The sequence below is a fragment of the Ambystoma mexicanum genome, chromosome 1q (assembly GCF_040938575.1).
Source record: "Ambystoma mexicanum isolate Mex_15411 chromosome 1q, UKY_AmexF1_1, whole genome shotgun sequence".
Classification (NCBI taxonomy): domain Eukaryota; kingdom Metazoa; phylum Chordata; class Amphibia; order Caudata; family Ambystomatidae; genus Ambystoma; species Ambystoma mexicanum.
In genome coordinates, this window is record NC_090922.1 from 101,385,558 (window position 1) to 101,406,973 (window position 21,416).

At 45.5% G+C, this 21,416-nt stretch overlaps 1 protein-coding gene across 5 annotated transcripts in view; it reads left to right on the forward strand.

Annotated features, from left to right (window-relative positions):
• The window catches only part of GALNS (galactosamine (N-acetyl)-6-sulfatase), a 613,875-nt gene that overhangs the window by 373,178 nt on the left and 219,281 nt on the right, over window positions 1–21,416 (forward strand). For all 5 annotated transcript variants that reach the window (XM_069635767.1, XM_069635758.1, XM_069635793.1 and 2 more), the window contains one exon: window positions 11,505–11,607. In XM_069635767.1, coding sequence (XP_069491868.1) covers window positions 11,505–11,607 — 103 coding nt within the window. The remainder of the gene's footprint in view (window positions 1–11,504; window positions 11,608–21,416) is intronic.

The following is a 21,416-nucleotide window of genomic DNA, read 5'->3' on the forward strand; positions in this document are numbered from 1 at the left end:
GTAATTATGCCTGAAATTGGACTGCTGACTTTCCACAAGATGCTGCACAGAATGTGCTTGCAGTGGGTGAGCAATTGAAAGCACATTATCTGATGTGCAGGATAAGGGGGGCTCATGCCAAGAATAGCAGGAGTTGGCACAGATTTGGATTGAAATTAATTGACGATAGTTCTATTATCAAAATAAGAATTGAATTGAATTGATATTTTATTTGTATCGCCCTCGTACACAAGTGTTTCGGAGCGCGACAAGGCAAGGGAGAGGAACAAGGGAGAACAAACACAACGATCTTACTAGGCCCAGTGACATTGAGAACGCGCAACTGCATGGGAGAGGGAAAGGGGAAAAGTGCATGGATGGGGGAGAAGTGGAAAGTGCTGAGCAAAAGAAGCAGGGATAGTTAGCTGTCTCAAGCCTGGCGTTAGTAATTCATTCGGTCCAGTTTTTCTCTCTGCATAGTGGCACTGTACATTGTATTATCCTTGTAGGACAACAGAATTCATTACATCTAAATGGCAATGCCACTATAAGTCACTTTTTGTTTATGAAAATTATTATTCACTCCATTATTTTATAAATACTTAAACCTGTGTAGCTCATTTCAAGTTTACATTATGCCCATTTATGAAATGCCATTGTCCCCAATTAGCAGATCACTGCTGGTTCCCATTGCACCCAATTGGCACATCATGGAGGGTTTCCAGCACACCAATTTAACACATAGTTTTCAGTTTCCAATATGTCCAGTTAGCATGTCATGGCTGGTTTGTTATGTTTAGTTAAATCTTCTTCTCCTGTCCTAAACTGCCCTCTTTCAGCAAGTTTAATTTTTGCTGGTGGTGCCAGGCAGAAGGGAGACCAATGCTCCCTAGGGTGGTCTAAGCCCTGAAGGGACACGACAGTAAATATTCTGCCTCTAGCAATTGTCTGCTCTGGGCTTGCAGGCTGACTAGATTGGGCTGGATTTCCTTAGGCAGGCTTAAATCCAGTAACAGTTTTGGGTAGGGCTAAAGATCACACTTTCTCCGGAAACCTCTTTCTGACACAAGTTGATAGCTTGTTGTTATGCTGGGGCAATGGCCCAATTTATGCTGGGCTTACTGCTGAAGCAATGACCCGATTTGATTTGTGCTGTCTGTAGTTATTGTGAAATTACTATATGTCTAGGTTTTGACTGGCACAATGTCAGGATTTTCACAAGTGGATGCATATACAGAATGACCACATTAATAGTGCTAAAATATCAGTAATAATCTGGCCATTGAGCCTGCTCTAGCATCTACACAATTACGGTCTTCGGAACACCTTTGAGACATCACCACGTGCTTCGTGCACATTCAGCTCGAGGTAACAGAGATTGTTCACATAGGAAAGCCTGGCAGTTTGCAAAAACTGTTCCCTTGTGCCCCCCACCCTTCTCGCACAGGTGTTGCCTGTTTTGCTTGATTCTTCTACCCTGATCCCCCTATCCCTTTCCAGCCTACTTCTGCAGGAGTCTGCTCTGATACATTCTGGTTTCCCTATTACCGTCTTGTGGCCAATGCTTGATTTGTCTTTTATGGACTTTATTGATTCACAGTGTGTCACCCTTTCTCAACTCTCACGCTGGACTTCCTTTGCATCTTGTACTCATGGTGGCCCTGAATCATGCTTTTCCCATCTTCATCTTGTATCCTGGCTTGCAATATTGTGTTACTACTGACTTCTGCAATTGTATTCGCTCTCCTCTCTTGCTTCTACACTCTTTTTGACTGCTTACTCTCTGTTCTCTCCTCCCCTCCCCTCCCCTCTGCCTCCTACATTCTTCTATGCACTTACTCTATTAGAATTGTCCCTGGACCTAGTATGATAGCAACCTTGTCTGTCTCCTCCTCCCTCCCCTTACTTGTTGTTCCCCCTTTCCCCTCCTGTACTATCTGAAATGTTGTCAGGCCTAGTACGATAGACGCTTGTTTTTCCTCCCCTCCCTTTCTGCACCCCTCTCCCTCACCTTTTGTTTTCTCCGGCTCTACCAGAAATGTCATCAGGCCTAGTGCGATAGTCGCCTGTCTGTTTCCATTTCGTTCCCACTCTTGCCTCCCTTCCTTATCTAGGTCTTAACTTTGCACTATCTGAAATGTCGTCAGGCCGAGTACAATAGTTCATTTCACATCCTTACTGTTCATGGCCTCTAAGAATGTGATTGTATTTTCCCTTGTTCCCTCCCTTGCCTTGAAGCGCTTTGAAACACGTTGTGTATAGGCGTTATATAAATAAACTATCATATCTTATAACCCTCTGCAATGAATCCAGGGAATTTGTCCTGTCTTCCCAAGGGGAGCCACCCCCTTTCAGACTAGGGAGGTGAGTCCACTGCGCAAAATCCTCTGTTGGAGTTTCGGGAAGCAGGATTTCATTGGGAGTGACTCCCCCTTTGTGGACAAGGACTCCCAATCTCAAAAGAAAATGAAATTCCCTGAAATTCCAGTCTACATGGGAATTGATCATTATGATGACCCGAAGGGCCTTTGTCCGGATTGAATGTCCGTTGAACCCTCCCAAATCATATGTTCACAGGACCAATGGGACAGTGCTTCTCTTTGTGGAGAACTACAAAGAACAAGCGCACATAGCAACCAGGGAAAGAGAGCCGGCGCAGGCGCCAGCAAGCACAGACCTGAAGACCTGACATGCAGAGCAGACCCTGCTGCTTGGAACAGATGCACATTGGAGGCAGGAACACCAAGACTAAGTGGTGGGTGAGAGACCTGCGGACGCAGCCGAATCCAGTGATGCTGGGGGAGCAAAGGTCCTAACTCTCAGACCGAGAGCAGAAGCCAGAAAAAACAAGGCCACCATTGCATAAGGAAGACTGCCGTTGCCGGATGCAAGAAATTTGCGTCCCGCTGAGAAAGAAGCAGTCGACAGAGCGGCCACTCCTCCCAGGAGTGAAGACCACAGGATCCCAGGTACACGGTGGGAAGGCTGGCCAGGGAAGCTGGTGGTCGCGTTCTGCAGCACAAAAAGGGGAGCGTCAAACGCATTGATGCCAAGCTACAGTATAGTGCTAGGGGCAATTGCTGATATACCTGAAGAAGGGGACAACTTGTTACAAAACAAATTCAAAAACGAAAGAGAACGAAACTCCAGTCCGAGAAAGGGGATGAGTGAAAGATTTATTTCAGAAACTTGAATGAACCCTCGGACAGACAGAGTTCCCGAGAAAGGGGCTAAAAAGGCAGGGCTAGTGGGCACGAAGGATGTATAAGTAAGCTAAATGGGGAAAGTACCTTGATAGCTCCAAATGGGGTCACCAGATGTCAGCCTGAGAGTAAATCACTTGGCATCCAAAACAGTTACCAAAAGGAATGAACTGAAACTAAAATCCAAAAGAGGACACAGCAAAAAAGTCTCCATTTGAAACCTGAAAACGAACCTCACAGAGAAACATGGCATCCGAGAGCGAGGTGTCAAAAGGCACTAGTTGGCTCAACAAAGATTTAAAAATACCAGGAGCAAAGCGGGAGCCGTAAAGGACATGGAAGCTGCCAGACGAAGCCGGTAAGCCCCTAAAGTGGAGGCGGGATGATGGGGCGCTTCTATATGTTTGCCACAAGAGGTCTGGAGAACGCCAAAGAAAACCAGTGAGCCCTGAGAAGGGAAGCTGTGTCACTGGGGCACTTCAGAAGCTCCATCAAGTACCGATAAGAGCCAGCTACATAGGTCGGGTGACCCCAAGCAAGGAGGTAGGGTGACTGGGGCATTTCATAAATAAAGTGAATGAAAGTGGGTTTGAGACCCAAAACTTTGATAAGAGTGATACAGAATATTGGAACTGTGTGAATAGTAGAAATACAAGAATGAAGAGAACCTGGCTGGCGAGTATACCCGGTGTCTGGATATTTGACAACAGAAGTAAATGAAAGTGGGTTTGAGATGCTGCGTTTTGATAAAAATGATACAACATATTGGAACTGTGTGAATACAAGAAATACAGGAATAAAGAGAGAACCTGGCAAGAGAGTTTGCCAGGTTTTCCTAAGACTCTGGGAATCCGCACACAAATTGTGTAATGGAAAAAGCCTGCCATGAGAGTATACCAGGTGTCTTGCGAGTCTGGGTCCCGCACCCAAATTGTGTAAGGGAGAAATCCTGGCAGGAGAGAATACCTGGTGTCTTGTGAGACTGGGACACACATTCAAATTGTGTAAAGGAACTACATGAGAAAACCTGGCAGGAGAGTATATCTGGTGTTTTACGGATCTGGGACCCGAACACAAGTTGTGGCACTTTGAAAAGAGAATTCCAAGGAAGAGCCATGCCCTTAGGGTTTTGAATTACATTGATTGTGGCAAAAACTTGGGGAAGAGAGTTATTTCCCCTGCAGTCAAGTGTCAAGTCAAGGATGGGGTCATCCTCTTGGGCTTTAAAGAACTTTGTTATTCTTTGGAACTTTTGTTTTGGTGGAGAGAAACATGGGGAAGGGAGCCAATCCTAGGTACTGTGAACATTATCCATTTGTAACTTGTGTTGGATTATACCTTTTTTTTTAACTTGAACATGTGTGCACTTTTCAAGCCAAAGACAATACTTTTAACACCTTACAGTTTGTTTTAGAATACAAGGGATAGGATAGATTTCGGACACTGGAAATCTTTGCTTCAGACATATTGGCATAGGACAGACCCTTAGTTTTGGTTGAGGTTGGGAAATACCTCCTAGATTAGGGACAGTGAGGCATGTTCAAAGTCCTTTATTATTTAATAAAAGTCTATAACCAATACCATGAATCCTCTGTGTCTGCGTCTCATTCCTGGTTCCTCACACATATCAACTTCTGGAGTTTGTTCAACAAAAGTGGGAGAGACCCAGGAAATCTCCATTGTTATTTTAGTGAACCATAACAAACCTTTTATTTGAGACAGTTGAGACGAAAAAATCATTACTTTGATCTATAAGGATTGTGTAGGGGAGCAAGGTCAGTGAAGGCAGGAGAAATATCCCCTCCATCGCATCAGTCTTTAAGAATTTTCGTTGAACCGGACTGTGGCCCGGAGGCTCATGTGGGGAACCAAGAGAAGAGCCAAGTTGTGTATAGACATTTGTTTGGGGCAAAGAAGAAATCTATATAATAAAAGGCCAGATGTATGTTTGTCTGATGCAGTCATGTCCAGTCGAGACTGCCTGCTTTGTCTGTTAAACTGGTAGAGGGATTTGTTGCCTCACGCATACAATAATAAAACTTCAAGTTGCACAGTAGAGACTGCCCGCTTCACCTGTTATCACTGCTAAAGGGAGCTGTTGCCTTATGCATACAATAATAATACTTCAGGTTCATCTTCCAGGCAAACAAAATGTGCATTTCAATAATGACATACAATTGGCTGCAGAAAAGGCCCAAGACAGGGATACCATTTTAACAGCATACTTCAAGTTGCATGAAAAGAATCATGCTGCACGTGAATTGTATTACTCTGACATCCCTCAACATTATCCATTTGATTCCAAAACCCATAAGTAGAATCCAAGACAAAGAGGAGCAGATACAACAATTGGCCGTATGTACCATGTTCATCTTTCATCCGATTCTGAGAGATTTTGTTTGAGGTTACTACTCCTCCACTTAAAAGGAGCAAGATCCTTTATAAAAAAAATGTTTTTTGTATTAACATAAATTACATTACAATATACCACCTAATATATTTATACTCTTAAAATGTCTTCCTTTACTCACTTTAGCCTGTGTATAGGGGCTTTTACACTAGTATATAATACAGCAAACCAAGCCTTACTGCTGTTCCTCCTATTGATTTTGCTCCTTTCTTCTCTCTAGTGGTAGGGCTAGTTGGCTAGTATAGGTTTGGACTGATTATTTTGACGAGGCATTCTGACGAGCACCTTAACTTTAAGTAGGAAGGATAGGGAATTCCCCCATAGCAATAGTGTCAGGTGAGGGGTTATCTTGAAGTTAAATAAACACAATTATTCAGAAATAGTTTTGTTGCATGTGTCCTTTTTCTGGTTCTGCATCCCTCAGAGTATTCAGTAATGTGGATGAGGAAGAAGGACATGTATTCCCATTAGAACTGGAAACAGTCATAGTAAGGGAGGAGAGAATAGTGATTCACAGGACTGATGATACAGGCAGAGCTTGGAAAGCAGTAGGAGAAGGACATAGACTGACTGACCTGACAGACGAAGAACTGTTTGCAGATGAATATTCAGATATTGAGACAACCATTTTTATGAGCATTACTTACTCGATGAGAATCAAGTACAGGGACGTCCGACAGAGAATGGCTCTGATGAAAAAGACACCACCATTTCTTGAGGTGAATCTAGCACAGGTGCCAATCATATTATGGACCAACAGTCCATATGACGTTCGCCTGTTGAAAGGGGTGGGAGCAGTCAAAATCCAATCGAAGCCAGGGGCGATTCTACCACGGGCAAAGCAATACCCCTAGTGCAAGAGGGAATTTTAGTACCATCTAGAGTGCCAATGCAACACAGCTGTGCACCCAGTGAAGAATGTGACGCGGGGGGAGGGAGAGGAGTTGTGGCGTTTTATTTAGGATTTGCACCCTCTAAATATTGTTGAAGCAGAATTTTCCCTTAGTTCCCAATCCCGTGACAATATTATGAAGCATCCCATCAGAAGCCACACAACTAACAGTGATTGACTTGAAGAATGTGTTCTTCTCAGAAAGAACTAGTTTCAGAATGTCCAAAGCAAAAGTCCCAATGTCTAATGTGAGAATCCTAACTCTGTCCCTCACACTCTTAAGTTGTAAACTAAATAAAAAGGTATTTCTAGCCCAAAGGGAGTGACTCCCTTCTCCTGAACAAAAGACATCTCTGGAATATTCAGCTCCTAAAGTGTTGGGGATTATCTCCCTTCCTGTGTTTAAGGCTTCAAATTCAGTTCAACAATTGTTAGGGAAAACGTTGTTCCCTAGCTGGCCCGTCTCAGGTTTCTTTTCTGTCTCTGGGTCCCTGACCCTGACTGGCAGACCTGGATCCCGTCAATCATGCAAAGAATAGAGAGTTTGAATGCAGTCCCAAACTGGTGTAGGTCCCTGACCCTGTTTGGCAGACCTGATGTCCACCCACCAGTTACTGCGATGAATAAGAATAGTTTGGATGCACTCCCTAAGCTGTGGTAGGTCTCTGGCCTGGGTTGGCAGACCTGGTTTCTTCCTACCAGGCACTGCCATGAAGAGGAATAGCTTGGATGCACTTCCAAGCTGTCACATACAGACTTGTTTTACTCGCCTTGCAAGTACTGCATTTATTGTATGTCACTCTCACAGTTCTCTTTATATAGGTGCAGGTCCCAGACTCGCACTGTGGGTTTTCACCAGTACCCTGCTAAGCTTGGTTTGCTGTTCTGCCAAGTATTATTCTCTTGATTAGGCTTTCTGAATGTCTTTTGACTTTCAACAGATCCATTCATGTGGCTTTTTAGGCTTGCTTGCCTCCTCGAATTGTCTCTGCCACTCTACAGAGCAATCAGCACCTCCCGTTCGTCATCGTACCTTATTTCGTGGTCTGCAATGTTTTTGGGATGTCTCGTGCGCCTGCCATCTGTGGTGGGGTTTCCCCTGATTCCTTCTCTCTTCTCTGGATGACTGTGGCCCTGCCGTGCTTGCTTCTTTGTTGTTGGCGTGGGACCGTTCCTCCATGGTTGCTGACCTTCGGGGATGTCAGGAGCGTCTTTCTCACTCCTCACTGCATCGTCCCTGCACACCGGACCAGCTTGACAGCGACCTTCTCACTTGGCTCCCCGGTCTGCCTCTCTCCTTCCCTGAATGTACTCCGTCTCACGGTTCCACCACAGCAGGCTTGACACTTCGGCAAGTTCTTCTTTGCTTTTAACTCAGCTCCTTCCAATCGGCTGTAGAACCACTAGAATGGGCAAAGTGATTGTGTAGGTGATCTGCACCTCTCTGCGCTTCCTCCTCGTCCGAGTTCTGACTGAGTTATGATATTGTAACTCACTAGAGATCTTCGTCTCAGTACTCTCTACTGCTGTTTTACTACAGAAATGCACGGCATGGGAGGGTTGGGGTGGAGAGGGATGAGGTGAACAAGAGGTGGGGATGTTCTAGGAATACCACGTTCTCCCGATATGGCCGTCACTGGTTTCCCCTCCAATCAGATCTACCCACTGAATACCACCACCAGGGGGACTATCGGGTAGCAGCCTCATCTGCCTGACCTCATGGAAAGGGGCTGCCAGTAATCCAAGTTTTTGCAACCCTAGTAATTTCCCGGTTTGATGTTGCGGATCTGCTTTCAGTCTGACAACCCCTGCATATACAGTTTGTAGTAATTCTGTATGATTCGTATATTTCCTGCATGCACAATCGCAGTGTACTTCGAATTTGACAATCTGAGCATGCACCCAATTTGCACAATCTCAGTACACTCTATTAGGCAATCTGCTTGTATTCTTAATTTGCAAAATTCGAGTATACTCTAATTGCAGGAGCCCTTTATACTTCCTACGTGTGCACGTTGCGCCTTTTCCACCTGCCTGTGGTCACACCATGCCAACCACACATGCAAGATACTGTCTGTGTGTCTCACATGCATCCCTCGCACAATGATTTCAATCCAGTATAGACCAATTTTTCAATGCCGGTTTATTCACGGTTTGCACTATGAGAAATATTACCAATTTTATATTTCCAGTAACCTCACCGTTTTTTCAGAGTATCCCCACTTTAACAAATCTCATATAGTCCCAGTTTGCACAATTCCAGTGTTATACATTATACAATCCAGTTTGCAGAATGCAGGTAGAGTGTTTTTCTCTCTGACGCTATTATAATTTCATATTTAAAATGTGTTTGCAGATCTTATTTTCCTAACTTGATTAACCATCCGGGTAAATTCACATTTTGGGATTCACGGTCTAATGCTAGTTTTCTACTTTCCAGTTTCCATAATTCTAATGAACTTCTATCTAGTTTGGCCGAACACTGTAGGTCAGTTTGCATTAAATTTGCTGTTTTGCAATCACAATATACTCCTGGTTCAAATGTTCCCAGTTTGCATAATCCAAGCCTACTCCCATGTATCCAGTCTTGGTATATTTCCAGTTTGCGTAATACTTATACATTTCTAGTTTGACAACATCTCTGAACCTTCAGTTTGACAACACATTTATCCCAGTGTGCTTAATGCCGGAATCATTACTGTTTACATAATCTGGATATATTCTCATTTGCCAGAATGTTAATTTAGTCCCATTTTACAATCCAGTTTGTGGAATCCCACTAAACGCCCAGTTTACTTTTACGCAATTCCAGAATATCTTCACAATGCAACACTCCATTTTCTATACAGTGCTCACTATAAAATCATATTCCCAGTTTCCTCTATACTAATCCAGTGTTTCCTGTTGTGTTCAGTACTAGACCAGTATTTTACCATTCCAAAGCTCCATTACACTCCCAGTTTGCCATATTCTAATTTCAGTATATTTCAGTTTCCGTATTGCATGGTTCCAGTATAATCCCAAATTCTAAAATTACAGTATAGTTCCAGTCTGCATTAGCCCATTGTGTCTGTCTCTGTTTGACAATGCCTGTGTGCTCCCAGTTTCTATGATGGCAGCAGTTTCCCATTGATAAAACTCCACTATTCATAGTGTAGCATACCATGACAAACTGCAGTATCCCATAACCGCAGCATAATCTGAGTTTTGTTCAACTCCACACCGAGTGTCATAGGGACTATTCTGCCACTGGAGAACCTGTTTGTGCAAATTAAACCGAAGACCCAGTGCAGATCCCTAGGCTTGGCCCATCACTGAGACATGGTTTGCCAACTAAACTGGGAAGGGTGTGGAGAGCATCTATGACAACAGAAGGGGACAACAGCTAATGTGTTGGTGCATACAAAATGAGTGGATGGACTACTCAAACTGACATGGCGTAACATAATACGATTTCTGAAGAAATGGGGGCTACAGTGGATAGTGGGGACCAAGTTGGATCATCAGACATTAGGAGGGAGACAGTAAGCTGAGGAACCAACGTTGGTGGAAGGCTCCCTTGCCAGGCTGCTTCTCCAGGCCCTAGGACAGGGGTAGGCGATGAATTGTACATAGGCTAGGCAGGTCAGTTCGTCCAATTTCACTCCTGTACTGCTAGCGACTGTCAAACAATCAAGACAGCTCTACCTGAAGTGGTGCATGAGGGATTTAAAAATAAAATGGCAATTCGGGTTATCACACTTGATTAAAAAATAGGCATGGCCAAGCCAAGGTACACTTTATCAATGGAATAGAGATATCGGTATTTGAGGTGCAGAACCAAAAGCGCGCATCCAGTCCTTGAGTTGAGTTGAATCCGGAAAATAAAATCCCTGCATTGTGCAGCATTTCTTTAAAGCCACTGTGAAAAGTGGCGGTAAGGCGGGTTGGGCTTAATGTGGCCCGAGTCCATTTGAAAAGTCTCCTCCACTCTATTTAATGCCGCATCAATTTGCAGGCATGTGCTTCCTGTATCCCACGGCCCTATACAGAAAAAGATCACGGTGTCTAAACACAAGTGAAAGGTGCTTTGTTTGTCTGTGTATGCTTGCTACGTGCTAAAGAAAGCCTTTTATTAGTAAACAAGTAAAGGCAGTACTGATAGTGATGATGGTGGCCAGAGCTGTGTCCCTTCCTGGCACTGGATCTAAAAGCAATGCAGAGCAGGGTGGAGGGAGGTGAAGCAGCAGAGATGCTTAGGGGTGGAAGTAATGGGATGACACATAGGGCTTTTGCTGGATCTGAACAGACTTATTGGGGTTTTCCACTGGAATGAGAGCATGATCTGCGTTTGAGAATTGACGTTGTGTCTTGAACTCGACACTGGAAGTGCGCAATTCTCTTCTGATCAGAAGATGTTCGGTACAGCCGATCAGTATCAAAGGCAGTGGCCCTCGTGGCCTGGCTTAAAGGTGCGTGTCTTCGGAGCAGTGCAGCGAAGTGGGATTGCCATGTGGTATGCGTTGCGAGCAACTTCACCTTGTGGAGCGACCCCCACCGGTGTGTGTGTGTGTGTGTGTGTGTGTGTGTGTGTGTGTGTGTGTGTGTGTGTGTGTGTGTGTGTGTGTGTGTGTGTGTGTGTGTGTGTGTGTGTGTGTGTGGGTGTGGGTGTGGGTGTGTGTGTGTGTGTGTGTGTGTCGGTGTGTGTGTGTCGGTGTGTGTGTGTGTGTCGGTGTGTGTGTGTCGGTGTGTCGGTGTGTCGCCCTCTGATTAGCCATGGAGCCCTGTACTGCTGGACTTCGTTTCTTTTTTTACACAAGGCAGATATCTGAACTTGAAACATTTGACCAAAAATAGAGTAATTGAAAAGCTTGCATCGTAGCCGATTAGGATGCAGCCTGGCCGTGGCTGATAGCTGAGTCGCAAGCCTGACTCCATTAAAGTGCGTGTCTTGCTTATCTCTGCTGCGGTCCTTCAGACACTGAGCATTCATCCTGCGGCTGCAACTCTCCTCCATCCTTCTCTTTTTTTCGTTTTACAGGCCAATATTCTATTACCGTGGCAACGAGATGATGGCCGTCAGGGTCGGCATGTTCAAGGCCCACTTCTGGACATGGAGCAATTCCTGGGAGGAATTTGCGCAGGTAACCGAAGTTCTAGAACTGTCCTTTCACCCTTTTGACCACAGCCTTCTCCCGAAATGTACCTTTTTATATTGCAAGAATGCAGAGTATTAATGGCGTATTTGGGATACAGTGAGACATTTTGATAGGCTTGTGCTTTTGAGAGGACTGGTCAAAGTGCGTCACATGAACAAAACGTACACAGGACAGGCCAGGCATTTGACTGGCTCAGCTATAGCGCTGAAAGGCATCTATTCATTGTGGAATGTCCCAGATTTCTTATGGGTCCCATTGCTGGAAAGTGGCCATGCTGCCTTGTCTTGGTCCTTACTCCAAATCATGACAAACTCATCATACCAATCAGAGCTTGAGTGGAGACCTGCTTACAGTGTGGGAATGGGTGGTGGTGTTCCCAAAACTTCCCAAAGCAGGGAAGGAGCTTGACGACTGACTGGCTTTGCTAGAGGTTACAGTTTGGGGCAAAAGCATTAGAATTGAAGACCTTCCCAGGGGTCTGCTGCCAGAAGTTGCCCTGAAATTCATTTGCAGGCAGGCCTCGGGTCTAAGCTAACTAATGCTCATTTATTACAACCTGGTTGTGCTACTAGAAGTGGGGGTAGTTCAGTATTGGAAGTGTAGGAGATGATACATGTAAAGAATAGAGCAATATATGCAGGCTTTGATCGTGCATGGATTGGAATTGCAGATGATGAATGAGTTCTATATTACAGCATGATGTAGATTGTGCAGCAGTCAAGATCCTAACCAGAAAAGGGCCTTGATTAAGAAAACAGATGATGATGCTCCTCCAGATTAGGACAAACCTTCAAAGCTATGAGCAGGCCTGCATTGGTATCGATGTGTAATCATTAGGAACGAAGTCGGGAGCAGAACTGGATTGAACCCCCATGTAGGGTGCTTCCTAGATTGGAATTAGCCTGGTCTATCCTCGACATGCTAGACTTGTCCTCTGTCCGAGATGTATGGAGGTCACAAGGTGATGTTGTAAGAACTGAGACGGCAAGATTGAGCTTGAAAGAAGGAGAGCGTGGACATGGGTGGTTGAGAATTAAAATGCTCTGATGGTTCTTGTCCTGCCAAAAAGGACATCCAATTGGCAATTCATGTGTGCTATTGAATCTGCCTGAAACGAGCTTGCTTTTGTACTGTTGCCTCTGTTGTTGTGTGTACGTATTCCTCTGGATGTTCTCATCTGTCCCTATAGGCCACAGTATCTTCAGGAGCACGGGGGTGGGGGTGGGGCATGGGAGAGCTATCAACTACAAGCCCTGGAGTACGAGAACCAACACTTAGAAAAGAACAGGGGCACAAGAAGTCTGAATGTGTAAATAGCAACATGCGCTGGGATCTCGCTCAACCTTCTTGGAACTGATTTAATATAAACCTGGACACTGATGCATCCACAGCTGTGTCCAGGGAAGTGGCCATGTAGGAGTGGTTTTGACTTTCCTGCAAGAGCTAACAGCAAGCTCCCCATAAGACCAATATTTCCCCCACCAAGGTCACCACATCTAGAGCCGCCAGGATGATACTGAGTGGGTACAGGAGCTTCTTACTAAATCTGAGCTGCTCCTATCCTGCAACACCTTCAGATTAGAGTGAAAAGTGCCTGTAAACAAGGATAGCAAGGTGTGGATGAGTTCGGGGATGAAGTGGAATTGTTGAAAATCAGACACTTGACTAAATGTCACGTTAAGGGCAACATTGTCGGTTCAAAATTAGCTGAAAGTAAATAATGACAAATGCAGAATGGGTGATTAAGTTTAAGCAGCCTCGGGAGGTGTTGGGTAGGATGGCTAACACATTGATTTCTGCAAATCGCCCATTACCTTTCCTCAGATGTGCAGTCTAGCAATGTGTTTTTGCCTTAGTTAGATGATGTTCTTATCTGCCTTTGCATTGGTCATTAGTCCACCCATGTGTGCCAACATTTCCCAGTAGGTTTAGCTCCTCCACACAGGGCCCACTTCTATATTGATGAAGAGGAACCTCTCTGTACTGACTGGATTTGTTTGGGTTTTAAGGATGGTGCACCTATTGCAACAAATTAGTCTTCATGTGCAATATGTACGGGATTGGACGAAAATATTGAATAAAAAAGACCAAATGCACAAATAGTGTGAATTCAGTCTAGTAGAAAATACCTACTACCAAAATACCGAACTAGGGGAGCGGGGGTCACAGTGGTGTCCCCCACATACACTACATGTGTTGCAGGGGTAAAAAAAAAAGTTGGAATTACAAAGTGCGAACAAACAGTGTTAGTAATTTTGTAATTCGATCTTTTGGTTTACGAATGTGTAACGTACATCCATATGTACTGACTCCCAGTAACATTTCAGATCCAAAGTGGTCTAGTGACTGCTGTGAAGTTGGAGGAGTAAGACTCAGACACATGGATGGTTAGTTGATTGGCAAAGACTTTTATTAATAACAGAAAGAAGGGAGGATTGGAGGAAATCCTAACTAGCCCTACCTCTAAGAGGGGGTTTCCCTGCTTCAACAAAACTAGCTAATGAAATGGTCTGTGTCAGAATTTCCAAAGTAAAGTTCACTGTCCTGTGTCCAAATCCTAAACTTTCCCTCACAAGCTAAACTCAACATAAGGTGGAAAAGGAAATGTCTCCCAGCAGTCGACCTGCAGCCTAAGTTGGTATTTCAAAACCAAATGTTCCAAAACGGTGTACAAAACCAAAAGTTCCAAAACGGTGTACAAAACCAAACAGAAGTTACACAGGACTCAAAGGTTGATTCCCTTTCGCCGGAATCTTTCCACTTCATTCAAGTGTGTCTCTGTCTTCACTGATCAGGATGAGTCTTTATCTTAACTTAGCAGGCCTGGCTCCTAGGCCTTGAAAGAAGGAAGAATGGCCCAGCCACCTTTTCCAAGGCGTCTTGAGATTCCTAGCCCCTTGATGGGCCGACCTGACTCCCAGATACTCCGATGAAAAAGAATAGCCTGGTTCTGTCTCTCAAGCTGTGCTCTGATTTTACCCTCAATTGCTACAGGTCCCAGGCACTTCTTTCCGCACCCCTCTCAGGTACTGCAACAAGGAAGAATAGCCTGGTTCTCTCTGCCAAGCTATGCTGAGAGTCCACAACCCTTTCTCTGTACCCCTCCTCCTGCCCTCTCTCCTGCCAACAAGTGTACTCAATTTTCTTGAATTCACAGTTCTCTTTTCATGTCCTCACTTCCATCCAGAGCCTTGGTTTACTCTCCTGCCAAGGTCTTAGTGTGTCACTTGTTCCCACAAGCTTCACATTCCTCTTGATTAGAGTTTGGGGTGCACTTACCCTACATGGGTCTGAGACCCCCTTCACTTGGTTCTTCACAACGTCCTCTTAGTTTAATCTCTCTCTGACCCACAGCCTTGGTTTACTCTCCAGCCAAGGTCTATGAGTGCCAGTTTATTAATGTAAAGTTTGTATTCCTCTTTATTACTGTTTGGGGTGCGTTTCCCCATTTTGGGTCCCAGGCCCCTTTCACTTGGTTACTCTCCCATTTTTTTTTAGGAAGGCATGGTACCAATCAATAAGACAGACACAAGTGATCACAGTTCAAGTTTGTTTATTGAACTTCAACTTGTTTTGAAAAACACCTATCTAATCCTAAATCTAAAGATGGGAGCAAGCTACGACCATCAAATAATAATAACGCAGTCCTAGTCTGTCAAAATAAAAGGGCCTATACTAAAAAACCTATTGCCAATCCTTACTTCTAAATACAAATAGTGTGGGAAACAATGTTATGCAAAAGAAAAGTGTTCAAGAAATGGTATGTCAGGATATTCAAGCCATTGGCTTCCCTTCCCCATGTTTTCAGCACAGGACAAGGCGGCACACTCGAGTTTAGCACAGTCTCTGGCTTCTCTAGCACGAGGATGCAGTTCAAAACCTCAACATCCGCGCCTTCTGTGCCAAAGTCTCTTTGCCATTCAAAGTCTCTTAGTTCTGAGGGCCTGATGCAACACGACAAACATTAAAGTTCCTTTCTTCTTTAGGATTTTACATATACAATTTCTCGTTTGATTTTCTGTTCACCCCAGGTCTCACTACGCCAGGCTGGGACCAAATGTATCTACTTTTCCAAACTTTCCTTATTCATCAAAATCGAAGACTTTTGACTGTGTGCAGGATTTTGCTCGACCCGTCGCAGGACCACTTTGATTCAAAATTACTTGTTCTCTTCTTGATATAACCCTGTTCTCACTTTCACTTTTGCCACTTCTCAGCTGGATACCTTACAGAGACATTTGATTGAGCACTCATACAGTGCCGGACCACTCTGTCAAAGGTATTGGATCTTTCTTTGAAAGTTCAATCACTCATCTGCAGTTTAACTTTACTTGCATTTATAACAATGTTCGTTCCAGCGCTTGCTATACAATGTTGCTGCTTGCAACCTTGGCTTCAACACGGACCGGTCTTGTATTGGTCTCCCCAACTCACCGGCTGTGTTGTCATTGACGCTCTCTTCATTTTGGAGCCAAGGACGGTACCACGGTGGCTAGCGCTACTCCCTGCCTTGATTATTGACGGGGGAGAGCCCCGGGTATCTCCAACACACAATGCAGGATTCTTCAGCCTGGTTTCCTGGTTTTACGCTTTCTATTCTTGAGGTTTTTGGAAAGTAATTGTTCCTTGTTCAAAAGGTCAAGGGAACTTCCCGTCTTGCAATCCCCTTCTGTTTCGCTGTCTTTCTTCTCTCATTAAACTGCCGTCTCGAAACTGCTGTTTCCTCGTATGCTTTGCCTCGCTCAGAGTGCCCTCTCATGCTCTGCCTTTTATCCGTGTGGGGAAGCTTAATGGAAGTCAATCTTAATGGAAGTCAGGTGTATGTGATGATCAGTAATTGCCTGACCTCACCTGACCATTGTATTGGGACAAGTCAGGTATATTGCTCGGGTGTTATTCTGTTTTCTCTCATTGCGGGCTGTCTGTGTGAAAGTGTTTGTGTTATAAAAAGGGGCGGGGTTAGAGTTCCTAAATATCCTACCTGGTAGGATGGGGTAAAGGTGTTATAGGGAAGGGGATACCGCATCTCACCATCCAGTGTCCTACTCCCCGAAGAACCCTCACCCAGTTGATCCTCCCACACTGGTCCACCCCCAGGAACTGGATCCAAAAGCGATGGCCGTGTCCTGGCCACCTGTCAGGATTCGTCCATGGAAGCTGTGGAGCTCATGGCGTCTCTAATAATAGTATACTTCGGTCTAGTCCTCACCCAACATGGCGTCTCTGGACTATAAGACACAACCACGCCCCCTTTCCGGCGCGTTGTATCTGCGTTTCCTTCAGACTCTTCAACGCTGCGAGCTACGGATCGTCCTTCCACAGTTCTTCTTAGAGTTTCCCGCTTAGCCTTTGGCTTTTCGTCCCTCCGTTCACTCTGCCCTTCATATCTTGTATTCTCTCCCTTCTTGCCTGTGTTCCGGTTTCTGCCTTCCTTCGTTACTTTCTTTCTGTCCTGTCCGCTCGTTCTGTATTTCGCACTTAGTGTTGTTGCAGCGGTGTTGTTTCTGTTTTCTTTCCCTGACCGCAGCACTGTTTCCCTTTTCATTTCAAAGCGCTGCGGCACTCCCGTCTTGTTCGCGGTCGCGGAGCTGTTTATTTTAGACATCCGCGATCACGACTTGGGTACCTTCACTCTCTGGGTTCTGCCAGAGCTCTCGGTAAGTGGGAACTGTTTCTGTATTTATTCCCTTCTTCAGACTCCTATAGAAGTCCAAGCTTCCTTATACCGTTTTCCGCATCAACACCGGAAGTTGCTCAGAAAAGACAATTTATCTACAGTCTTTGACTATCCATCTCAAGGAAGAAATACATCCTACTAGGGTTTTTTGTGCCTTTTCGGCTTTTTCCCTGCCATTGGAGGTTTGGCTCCTTGGGGTTCCCCTTGGGCAGGTGTTCCTTCCCTGTCAAGGTGGCCTCTGAGGGAGCCAGGCCTTATTTACGCGATAAGAAGAAGAAGACATCCCAAAGGCAGTTGCCTGCCGAAGACAAGAAAGCTAAGAGAAGACCCACCACAGAAACCAAGGACAACATTTCAGAAGGTTCAGGTGAGGAGGAGGTTGGGAAAGGAGGTTACTCACCTGGTGAATCTGACAGTATACAACGCCAAAAGACCCCCATGGCGTCCTTGGAGCAGTATCAGGAGTTGGTGGTGGCGATGCAGAACCTTACGGTTGAAGTACAGGCATTGAAAGCAGAGAATGTAGCTTTAAGACAGCAGGTAGTCCTGCAAAGAGATGACCGGGGAGATCTACCCCCTATGGCCCTGTCGTTTGGGAAATATGATGGGCATCCTGGAGGTCTCAAGGAGTTCTTGGATGCCTGCCAGGTGTATTTCGCATTCCGTCCCTACGCCTACCAGACAGCCCGGTCCAGAGTGGGAGTCATCATAGCTAACCTGATTGGTAACGCCCTGGCTTGGGCCACTCCGTTGGTCACAAATAATGACCTTGCGCTACAGGATTACGACCGCTTCACACAATTGTTCAAGGAGAGATTTGATCGGCCGGAGGTCCTGTACACTTCTTTTGAGGCCATTTTGGATGTGATACAGGGCACTACAGATGTCCAAACCTACTTATCCCGTTTTATCCGGCTTGCCACAAAGGCAGACTGGCCGGACTCTGCCAAACAGACTATATTCCGAAGAGGTCTTCATGAGGATATCAAGGACGAGCTGGCTCGGATTGCTCGCCCGTCGTCTTTTCAGGAACTCACTACTATAGCCTTACAGATTGAATTCCGTCTTAATGAACGACGAAAAGAAAGGAGAAGACCTCGTCCACTGACTACCACACCTCTTTCCCAACCTTCCCGAGAAAACACCGGAGGGGAGGAACCCATGCAGATCAGAACAACCAGGGGACCTCTAACTCCAGAAGAACGAAGAAGACGCCGCGAAGCAGGACTGTGTATGTACTGTGGCTCTTCTAAGCATCTACTTCGCAACTGTCCAGAAGTACCACCTCGTCGAAAGGAAAACTCCAGCCCCCGAACCTATGCAAGGGAGGTGTCGGGGGAACCAGCTACAGCCCTTGCTTCATTACAAGACCAATAACAGGGGGCGAAGACAATAGACTCATGGTATTCAAGGTCCAACTCTGGATAACGAGTCCTGAGCCCATCGAGGTGTTGGCCATGCTGGACTGCGGGGCCGCAGGGAATTTTATTGACATAGACTGGGCCAGGAAGAACAAGGTGCCCGAGCGCCTCAAGAATAAACCCATTCCAGTGGAAGGAGTGGACGGTACTCCTCTGTCCTCAGGGCCCATAGTCAAGGAGTCCGTTCCCTTACGGATGAAGATGGAACAGCATACAGAAGACATGTTATTTGATATGATTAAGGCGGCACACTTTCCGTTGGTCATCGGAATTCCCTGGCTTCGAAGGCACAACCCTTCAATTGACTGGTACACAAACAAGGTGTGTTTTGATTCGGATTATTGTCAAGTACATTGCATGGAGGTCCCTAACCTCCAGATTGGAGTAGAAGTGTTAAGTAATCCAATAAAGAAGACAGTATCTTCTATCCCACTCCAGTACCAGGAATACGCTGAAGTCTTCAAGGATATATTGCCAAGAGCACTTCCTCCCCACAGGTCGGAAGATTGCGCCATCAACATCGAGCCTTCCTCTCAAGTTCCGTTTGGTCGGATGTACCCTTTGTCTTTGCCTGAAAAGAAGGCTTTAAGAGATTACCTAGACGCTCACCTCCAGAACGGACTGATCCAAGAATCCAGGTCATCTTGCGGAGCTTCACTGTTCTTTATACCGAAAAAGGACTCAGCAGAACTCAGACCCTGCATAGATTACCGGGGGCTTAATCAGGTAACAGTTAGAGACCGCTACCCCATGCCCTTGATAAGGGACGTTCTGGAAGCAGTTCAAGGAGCACAATTCTATACCAAATTGGACCTCAGAGGAGCCTATCATCTTTTGAGGATCCGTAAGGGTGATGAGTGGAAGACTGCATTTCGGACACCTTTAGGTCTCTTCGAATATAAGGTGATGCCGTTCGGGCTTGTGAACGCTCCCGCCATATTCCAGCGGTTTATGGACAGGATATTTTCAGACTTATTGTTTGTGTCAGTAGTGGTTTACTTGGATGACATTTTGGTGTACTCATGCAGCCTTCCAGAACACAGGGATCAGGTCAAGGAAGTATTATCCCGTTTACAGGCCAACCAACTATTAGTCAAGCCCGAGAAGTGTACTTTTGAAGCCAGGTCAGTATCTTATCTGGGCTTTATTCTCTCTGCGGCAGGAGTACAGATGGACTCAAGTAAGATACGTGCTATCCAAGACTGGAAAGAACCCCAAAATGTCAAGGAGATACAGAGATTCCTAGGGTTGGCGAACTTTTATAGACAATTCATTCCAAATTTTTCCCAGCTAGTACAACCCATCACTCATTTGCTTAAGAAGGGAGTCAAGTTTTCATTTGATCAAGACCAGAGGGAGGCCTTCAAGCGTTTAAAGGAACATTTCTCTACAGCCCCTATTCTAGTCCAGCCAGATCAGAACCGACCCTTTGTCCTTGAGACTGATGCCTCAGCTGGAGCAGTAGGAGCAGTGCTATTACAAGAGGCAGAGGACGGACTGGAACATCCAGTTGCCTACTATTCAAAAACGTTGTCTAGCAGTGAGCAGAACTACTCAGTCCTCGAAAAGGAACTATTGGCCATGAAGCTGGCATGTCAAGAATGGCGCCATTTACTACAAGGGGCAAACCATAAGTTCCTTATTCGCACTGACCACAGGAATTTAAAGGTACTCCAACAAATGGAATGCACCAATTCCCGCCATGCCCGCTGGGCATATTATTTCTTACAGTTCGATTTTTGTCTTACCTACATACCTGGTACCGAAAATCATGTTGCTGATGCCCTATCCCGGAGCCAAGGTGAAGAACCCACCAAGATCCAGGGACATGAATTACTGCTCTCTAAGGCACTGGGAGTGTCCACCGTGATCCCTTTCTTGCATGAACTTATGGAGCAATATAAAGAGGAAGAAGCACTGCTCCGGTCAGTCATTCAAGACCCGAACGGTTTGTACTACCTAGGGAAGGCTCTCTATATCCCTTCTAAGACCCTGCAGAGCCAGATACTCAAGTGGTGCCATGACTCTCAGTTGTCGGGTCATCCTGGCATACGCAAGACACGGGATCTCATATGTCGACAATTTTGGTGGCCCACTCTCCGCAAGGACGTAAACAAATACGTCTCTTCGTGCCCGGTGTGTGCCAGCAGCAAAATTCCTACAGGGAGACCGATTGGCTTGCTACAACAGCCAAAAGTACCAGGAAAGGCACTGGAGTCCAGCAGACAGATGCACAAGAAGTGGGCAGACCGGAGGAGAAGTAGTAATCCGGCCTGGAAGCCCAACCAGTTAGTCTGGTTGTCCACAAGGTTTTTGCCAAAATGGGTCCATGCTGGCAAATTTGCACCACGATATATAGGGCCTTTCTCCGTTCTCGCACAGATTAACCCGGTTGCTTACAGACTTAAACTACCGGACAGACTCCAAAGGGTGCATCCAGTTTCCATACCTCTTTGCTCAAAGAATACCAGACGGACCCGTATGCACGAAGGCTGTCTAACAAAAACCCTTTACACCCACCTGTTCAAGAGGAGTATGAGGTAGCTTATCTGGTGGACTCACGATACCGTAAGGGAAGACTTCAATATCTGGTACACTGGAAGGGTTATCCTCCGGAAGAAAGAACGTGGGAACCTAGAGGTCATCTCCATGCTCCTAGGCTCATTCAACGTTTCCACCGCCTCCACCCAGGGAAG